We start from the raw sequence: 9,427 nt of genomic DNA, 5'->3' as shown, positions 1-9,427 counted from the left end.
AGTAAAAAATATATAAAACCTATGACTGTAAATTTACAGTTCTAACATTTTCAGTTGTTTTTTTTGTTTTGTGTTTTTACATTGACATCCCAGTAACACGAAGATTGTTTTACATATACTGCGTGAGCCCTGTTATATTGGGTATAAAAGAAACAGTATTTCAGGACACGAGCATCGCAGCAATACCCAAATATGGTTTAGCTTGGTTTGAGTAGCTTCTTTTTTATTTATAACTGAACTAACTTCTTTAATTGATTGATCTGTAAGATCTAAGTTGATGGGAGGAGAAGTTTCACTGCACACAGCTTTAAAGCTATAGAAGTTGTTTGAAGTTGTCACTTGGGTTACACTTGAATGTTGTACTCTGTTTCATTACTCTGTCTTAAATAAACATTTAAACCCAACGTGGATGCTTGCATTCTTTAGAGACTTCTCGGTGCCTGATCGCTGCCCTTATGTTTTCTACATTTTATCAAAAGATTCAGGTGTCGACTATTAGATCAGGTTCTAGAAGTCATTGCAGATACCATCTGCAGTGGGATTAGCAAGTGACTCAGCCTTATGAAGAAGACTTATCACTTTCATCTCTTATGGGGAAAAGCTAACATCAGCTGCCAGGACCCACTGTTCTGACCTGCTGGCAATTGCACAAATGGCGATGGTATGTGTAGCTGGGAAAACAGAAACAAATGATGACCCGTGCAGATATCACTGATGTTGATGTGCTGAGAGGCTTCAGTGTTTGATGCAAGAAAAAACAAGGATCACCTTTTTTTCCCCTCGTGGATGTAACTAGTGCTACATATCTGAAATTGCTTTTCCGCTTTACCTCACCTTTGATGAGGAAAGTCTGTTTGAACTGGGGTAATGAATGATTTAGATATACTCTGTGCCATTGTTTAGTTTGGGGTCAGTCACACAGTAATTACCTCTGGAGCAAAACAAAGATAACACTTTTAAATATTTTATTTATAGAATATTATCCAACAGGACTGCTTGCTTTGTGATTATAGCAACAGAGACTCAAGTTAGCTGCATGAAATGATTCGCAGTAATTGAGTTCTCACCTATTTCTTTCTCTGTCCTCATTTGCCTTCTTTAATCACCTGCCACACGGTTTCTCACCCTCGTGGATGTTTACGGCCCCTATTGGGACTCTGCTTGATTATACTGATGGTATATAGAAAAATAAACATCTATTAAGCAAGTAGATTTTATGTGTAACAGTTTAGACTGATTTGGTATGTGGTTGGATGTTAGGCTCTTTAAGTTTGAATCCTGTTACAGTTTTATTCAATTAAAACCTCTATACTTATTATTATTATTATTATTATAAAAGTTATACTGTTTTTTTTTTCCACTTTTATTAATGTAACCCATCCCATCTTGTGTAATTTCCCTTTTCATCATCAATTTATTATTATTATTTAAATTTTTTTTTCACTATAAGGAAAAGAGAAGGCACAGCATGGGATTAGTGGGACCATGGAGGGTGGCTGTGGGTTTGGATGGTGGTTTTTGGTCTTCCTGCTTTGCTGTCCATATGAATATAGGGAGAACTTTTATGTTCTGTTTTGAGGAAAAAAAAAATAATAATAATAAGCCATAAATCTATTTAAAGAAAACTCCTACAATATTGCATAAAAAAATGATAACCCCAAAAGGTTTATTGAAATATATAATAATTCTTTAAGTTTGAATCCTGTTACAGTTTTATTCAATTAAAACCTCAGTAGTCTGAGTAAAAATAAATTGAATTACATTTTTTTTATTTTTTGTTTTTTGTGGTGAGGTTGGAGAAATAAAAGGTGTGTTGTTTTTTTTGTTTTTTTTTTTAGGTTAGAGGAAGCTGTTTTCAAACAAGGATGTGTTTTAGAAATCAAAAAGGCATTGAAATAGGGTTTCTTTATCGCTTGGTTCTTTATATACTGGTTGCTTTCTTTTATTAAACTGCTTTTTGTATTTGTTCATTTTGAAAAACGAATATACTTGGGTATATTCACCCGAAATCTAGAATATAGGTTTTGCTTATTCCTTTTTTTTTTTTTTTTTTTTTTTTTTAAACCAGCTTTCTTTATTACAATGTTTCTGTACTACAACACAAGGACTATGTAATTTATTATTATTTTTTTAAATTTGCTTTTTTTTTTCTCTCCTCACAGGTGCGGATTGAAACGGCTACAACACTAAAGCTGAATATCCTCGCTATTCAGAAAATGATCAAATGTTCCATCTGTTATAAACTTATAGATTTTATTGTTGCAGACTTTACAGTATGTGTTCAGAGTGTACAAACGTTGCTTTGTTTTTAGTCCATCCAATGCAGTAAATGTTTATCCATAACTCAGAATCACCTGTTGATGACTTTGAGTTCCGGACAGAACAATTCCTTCCAGTAAGTAGCTCTGAATCAACTTCTTTTGGAATGAAGCTTTATTTGTGGTTCATCCTCTTAATTAATCTTGAATGTTGTGTGTCTGTTTTTAGTACCTGGAGTCCATCTTTGGGCTGCTCTTCCAGCTGCTGCAGCAGGTGACAGAGTGTGACACTAAGATGCAGGTGCTCCATGTTATCTCCTGCGTCATCGAGAGAGTGAACACCCAGGTGAGTTTGTCATATTCTAAACTTTTACAGCATAGTTTAGAATATGACAACATAGTTTATAATAATATATAAATCATTTGAATATATCGAAATTGATGAGTTACTGTATAATAACTTGTTTCTTTTATTTTGTTTTTATCTTGAAAACTACAGCTATAAAAAACAAAATAAAATTGTGTTTCTTAAAATATTACAATAATATTTGTTGTTTTGAATTTATTGCAGTTGTCTTTTAAATTTGAATCTAACTAATCATTTCTATAGAATTTTTGTATCCACTTTTAATGTTACCAATCCCATCTTTTGGAATTTCCCTTTTTATTATCATCACTATTATTATTATTATTATTATTATTTTTTCACTATAAGGACAAGAGAAGGAACAGCATTGTGCAGGATGATTGGTGGGAGCATGTGGGGTTGCTGTCGGTTTGTTGTGGGTTCTTGGTCTTCCTTCTTTGTTATCCATTGTAATATAGGGAGCACTTTTATTTTTATGTTCTGTTTAAAAAAAACAAACAGTAAAATCTATTTAAAATAATATGAAAATACAGCATAAAATAACAATGTGAACATTGCTGGCTTTCCACTACATTGCATCTGACAATTGACCGCAAAGATACATTATGCTGCCTGTTTACCACTCTATGTACAAATATATGTATACAGAACGACGATTGAAAGGAAGAAATGTAGTAAAACAGGAAGACGAGCAACATTGATTTAAAATTTTCTGAGTGATTAACCAGTTTTTTTCTGTTTTTGTTCTTTATTCTTATGTATTATTGTTTCTTTATTACAAAGAAAAATAAAAAACAAGGCATGCACAATCTGACATTGTAAGTTTAAAAGGATACTTAAACCTGAATTAGATAAAAACAAAACCAGATAAATTCCACTCATAAATTACGCAGCACAGACGAGGAGGTTGACTATTTGTGACCAAACTGTTCCAATGTAAATCCCATAGATAAACAATGACGTTTGGTCAAGGAGTAGCTTAAGCTGGGTGTACACTGTGCGATTTTTTTCAATCGTTGCACGCAGCTGCTGCTCATACTATACGACTAATCGCAGGGTTTAGTCGTACATTGTGAGCTCACAGCTCACAATTTATGTTCAGCCAGACGCTCTGATGCTATCTACCTGCTCACACTGTACGACTAAAAACCACGTTGGGCTCCACAGTGAGATGGAGCTGCTCTGTAGCTCTCTATCCTGAAGCCAAACAATTAGAAAGGGAATATTAAGGTCACTATAGCAAACTGTGCTGCCTTCGCAATTTGTGCAATTTTGTGCTGAAAGTCCTAAAATGAAAAGCCAACGGCGTATTTGGAATAAAAGACATGGCTGAGCAAACGTGGCTACTACAGTCTGTCAATTTTACAGACAGAACTGCATTTCACTCATTGCATCCCTGCCATGCTGCTGTGTTTACATCTGAGAGGAAAAAGAAAAAGAAAAAACCTTGTTTGCGCATGCGCCCTGAGCGATTTGCCCACGATTCCTGATCGGGAGGTGGTCGTGAGAGGCTGCTTACCGCTCGTAACCCCCTGTACACTAAACGACTCACTGCGCACGATCAGGCTGAAAGTAGGCCCGATTGAAAGATTCTCGCACAACTGGAAAATCGCACAGTGTACGACGGGCTTTAGAGATACTAGAAACAAAGATGCAGGCCAGCATGAAGTCACTATTAAAGCAGCCTTGAAACCAAAGGTCCACAGGCTGATCACCTCTACGCTATGTTGCTTTAATGCAGCAAGTCAAGCAAAGTAGATCTCAGACTAAGTGGTAAGTAAAAATACTGTATAATACAGGGAAAGGTTTCATAAAAAAAAAAGCTGAAAGCAATAATCTTCAAAATGATATGTAATAGTGGAAATCTAACACTAACAAATCCATATATAGTTTACTTTTAAAATGGATCTCGGAAATCATCAAAGTTTTCGATCATTTTTTGATTCATTGAGTTGCATCTGTAGATGTCTCAAGCAGGAAAAATGAAGTTGTGGTGAACCTAAATATGAAGGTGCCCTTGTGAAAGGGAGACATTCTGTTACGCTGTGATGAATAACTGCACAAATTGGAGGTATTGACCTGTACTCTGAGGGGAAAAAGTTACACACAGATACAAAACATTTGTCACTTCATGCAACAATTGGACCAGAAAAGCCAAACAGCAACAAAACTTCACAGTAAGACAGAAATGAGTGATTTCCCAGTAATATTTTCAGTGCGTCTTAGCCCAATTCTTTTTAAATCACAAGGCCCCAGGCAGCTCTTGTTCTTACGTCTGCTCTAATTTTCCATGCGGGTACAGTCATCTTTCTGCACTGCTTTTATGGTCATAAGGATTCCATTTTTTCTGAGTATCAATCTAATCCATTTAACTGTCAGCCCTAAAAATAATGACCGTCTCTCGACCCCCTGCTGTTTTCCCTTTGATTTATTTTTTAATGATATATTCTTAGTACCTTTGCCTACATGATTCCTTGACTTAAATCTGTCAAATGTGTTACTTTGATCCTAGTGGACTGTCATTTTGTTGACGTCTTCACCAGTTGTTGGCACTGGCTAAACTTTGTGAGTCGGTTGAAGTCACATTAATATTCTAGATCCCCTCACAGAGGATTTTGAACCCACACTGAGTGGCAGAAGTTGAAGAGAAAAACCCTCAGCAATGAAACCATGAGTGTAGCTTGAATTGAAATGAACACGATGACAGATGTGTGATTTAGCTCTTTTTTCACTGTCAATCTCGCAAATGTCACCCTAGGCTGGTTAGTGGGTCTGCTTTTCCTCACTTTTTATCTCTGTCCTCGGGGCTCTATGTCACGTTTTTTTTATTTTATTATTTACTGTTCCCTTGGCTTCCAACTCGCTCTCTACTAAGGTGTAATTGAGCTAAAAAGAAATAAAAAATCCCAGTGTGGGGTTTGCAGCACGGCGCCGCTGCCTGTTTAACACCATGTAGAAGGTTACAGTTAGTCAAAGTGGAGATTTCTGAGGTTTCATTTGGTTTTATTGCAATATGTTGCACAAAAATAGAATGTTAACATACACGTTTTGTGTGACTATAAGAACCTTCATAATGCCATCCAGAAATATTGTTGTTGGGGAAGCATGATATTGGAAATTTGGTCGATATGCCAATACTTTACAACTCAACTAACTGATAACAGATATTTTATTCCTTAGACTTACTTACAGACTCTATAGTTTTCTCACTTTTCAAAATATTTTTATATTTTACTGACATCTCTCTTGTATCAGAATGTGACCCAATGGTGATGCAGGCATGACACTCACTTGTTTATCATAAAATCAATTAGTTAGATCGGTGGAATGTCAGATTTTAACTTTAACTCTAATATCTGCTGATGCTGATATTGATAACATTCTGATAATATCCTGCCTCCCTAATTATTAAGATTATTATAATGGTAAATAGGGCAACGAACAAATATTTTTCAAATCGATTTATTTGTTCAATATGTTTTCGATTAATTGATTAATAATTCGATAGCAAAAGTTTCCTTAAAAATATTATACAGAATTAAACCAGGTGAAAATGAAACTTTTCTACTTGAGGAGTTCTGGATAGAGATAATTGACAGAAATTTTTTTTTTTCTTTTTCTAAAATGCTAAATTTTGGTGTGTGTGTATATATATATATATATATATATATATATATATATATATATATATATATATTGCAATTTTGATAATAATTACTACTCTAAGTATGTCCCTCTGTTAGCTTAAGACATGTTTTAGAGTCCCTATGCTCCAGTAAACAATGAATCGATTACTATTACGATTAATCCGACTAATTGTTTCAGCCCTAATGCTAAATGTTTGAAAGATCAAAGTGGTAAAATAAACGTTTTTTTTTTTCCCTCCTCTGCCTTACATCCAGTTTGCTGGATAACTTTGTGACAAAGCACATTAGCAATGTAGATTTTGGATTTACTATAAAAAAAGATGTGGTCCTTCAGCTTATATTTGTTATTTGCTCAAGACAAATGAGATTAAAACATTTATTGTAGCATTAAGTAGTTTTTAAGTTGTTTTTAAAGTATTTCTGGTGTGAAAACTGAAGCAGTTCCAGACATTTATTTAGTTTTTCTGCTCAGAAAGCATGTTTATAACATTTGCTGCATTCAGAGGATGTTTATCTGTTTTTGCTTTAATTTGTTTTAAAATTAAGCAGCAGAACTGTTTCTCCACAAAATATTAAAAGTTGTTCTAATTAGTATTTTCTTTGCTTGTGTTTTTTTCTACTTTTGTTTATCCAGTTGTTTAAGTGAGCTAATTTTTTGTTTGGTTTTGTGATTAAAATGTTATATGAATGAATGATTATGTGGGTATATAGTTCTGAATTTTCAGAAGTACTCTTAACATTTTTGAATTTAGTTAATTTTGCCTTCAAACCAGCAGGGTTAAACCGGGATAACCGTGAATAACTGCATCAGTTTTCTGTTCTGCTGAAAAGTAAAAGTCACAATTGAGTTGGTTTGAAAATGTGTTGAGGAGAGATACAGTCTGTGTGGGAAAGAGGGAGCTGCCAAGCAAATAGGAGGATGTAAAAGGAAAAAGAAGAGGTGGTAAAAGGAAAAGATGAATGGTTATAGTGAGGGTTGACATGCCTGGCTAGATATTTAGGACAGGAGGATATGGAGACATGATCTTTTCAGGTAAAAAAAGATAAGCTACAGTTTTGATCTGCAGATTCTGCCCACACTCTGGCAGAGTTTTAGGATGTTTTTGTGAGAGTTTAAGAAAAATACATTTTCCACATTTAAATTGCAAAACAAAAAAGAAGGCATTTCAATTAACCGCTGTAGCTTTAAATCCATTTGTGCTTCGTTTATACATCATATGTTGTTAATTGACCTTAGATGTTGCTGCTGGTAGGTCATCAGAGCTCCGTCTGTCAAGCTTTCGTCATTTTTCAAGAGGAAGTTTTGGGTATTTCTTATGTTGTTGTGATGTCTGAATTGTGTCTCTGCATATGTTGTATTTATTCATGTACAAAACATTTAACCCCATTTGTTCTTTCACAGATATATTGCAATTCACAATATGCAACCCCCCTTTTCTTTTCAATTAAGTAACTGAAAAGGACTGATTGGTCCATCTGCTGTTTTGCTCAAAGAACTTTCCTTCTAGCATTGTTCCTCAACAGTGTTTTCCAGTATAAAATTATGTCGTTTTTACTGCCATTCAGCAATGATGCTGAGAATTTTATGATGTTCAAAAGCGACTCTCTGATTTCTTTTTATGAAAAAAGTTTAGCAGTGATAAAGTAATTTCTCTGTAACCATGCTGACCTTTAGCAAATAGTGAAAATGAAGGCAGTTTTATTCTAAAAGATGAGCCTGTCGACTCTCTTCTGCTCAGGCCTATTAATGATGTCTGCATTCACCCCTATTAGTGTTGCTGCTTGGCTTATTTTTAATCTGAAATAAACATTTTTTTTAAATACATTTCTTGTAAAATATGTTAAACTATGAAATATATTCCACAGTGAAGTGTATATTTTGATTCCCCTCTACCGTTTTTCTGCTTCAGATCCGACCATACGTAGGCTGTTTGGTTCAGTACCTGCCCCTGCTCTGGAAACAGTCTGAAGAACACAACATGCTCCGATGTGCCATACTCACTACACTCATCCACCTTGTGCAGGTACCATTCATTGCATCCTTATGTATACTCTGCAATGCTTATGTTGTGTCAAGCACAAATACCAGATCTTCTGTTGTGATATATGGATGCGTTTAGTACCTCTGGCACTTTCATGACTTTTCCATTTCTTACCGCTGGCCTAAAATATGCTTATCTCACAAATTGGTTATTCTTATAATATTTATGTGTGTCTTTTTCCAACTTTAATAGTCTTGCAAAAACTCAGAAGGTTCATAACACTCTAGTAGAAAGTGTATTAGGCCTGCTTCTGGCAGTGCAGAGCCTCATCTTGCAAGACATTTTTTATGAGTTGTCATTTCTGATCATTTGCTGCAGCATCACTTGAGTTTGCCACAGAGGTAATGAGAAAAAATAGCTCAGTCCATGAGCTTTGTCACCCACAGGAATGAAGCTTCCGCCTTACTCTTCAATATGCCTTGGACCCCTGTCTAGCTCAGCTGCATTACTTCATAGTGGCAGTTGATTATGCCAAGCTCCCATTGAGAGCAACAGGAGAACGCATCTGGCAAACTAAGTGAAACTCATGGGGTTGAACAAATGAGCTTTGAGTTGCTTGACTGCTTTGGCTTATGCAGGTCCTTGCAGAACTGTTCTTGCCTGCCAAGCTTTAACAGGCCTTGACAGAGCAAATGCTAAAATACTAGCATTATTAGCCTCTAAGTGCTAATGGTTATTGTCTATTGCATGATGAATCTCTGCCTCAATATTGGCTCATTTGGAACCTGTGGTTAATGGTAAACTGTTGTTTTGTCTCTGATTTGTCTTGGTTTGTTCATTGATCTATTCGTGGTTTGTTGATTAATCCAACAAATTCCAAAGGTCCTTATTAAAACATCAAATTTGTGTAGGCCTACATAAGTAAAGGCTAAATACAACACATTATTTGCAACACACTTTGAAAACTGCTTTCTAATCTTGTATTAAGACCCTACTTTATATTGGTGTTACACATGCATACTTATATGGGGTCCAGTGGAACAGAATATGAAAAGGTTAAAGAGATTTTGGTTATTTTGCAATGCTTTGAACAAGTTTTATGATTAAAAAAAAACCCTATTTTGCATGCTATTAACCATGAAGGAAATGCTTATCTTCTTGGTTGTTGGCAAT

General features: G+C 35.0%; 1 protein-coding gene across 1 annotated transcript in view; it reads left to right on the top strand.

Moving 5' to 3' along the window:
- The first annotated feature begins 652 nt into the window (after positions 1-652).
- The window catches only part of LOC119798557 (importin-11-like), a 99,478-nt gene continuing 90,703 nt past the window's right edge, over positions 653-9,427 (top strand). The window contains exons 1-5 of the mRNA XM_038308075.1: positions 653-661; positions 2,163-2,196; positions 2,355-2,395; positions 2,488-2,604; positions 8,183-8,296. Of these exons, the coding sequence (XP_038164003.1) occupies positions 653-661; positions 2,163-2,196; positions 2,355-2,395; positions 2,488-2,604; positions 8,183-8,296 (315 nt within the window). The remainder of the gene's footprint in view (positions 662-2,162; positions 2,197-2,354; positions 2,396-2,487; positions 2,605-8,182; positions 8,297-9,427) is intronic.

The sequence above is a fragment of the Cyprinodon tularosa genome, unplaced genomic scaffold (assembly GCF_016077235.1).
Source record: "Cyprinodon tularosa strain WSP-4 unplaced genomic scaffold, ASM1607723v1 ctg63, whole genome shotgun sequence".
Lineage (NCBI taxonomy): Eukaryota > Metazoa > Chordata > Actinopteri > Cyprinodontiformes > Cyprinodontidae > Cyprinodon > Cyprinodon tularosa.
The sequence above is the reverse complement of the archived record's forward strand: the minus strand, read 5'-3'. Positions and strand labels throughout refer to the sequence as shown.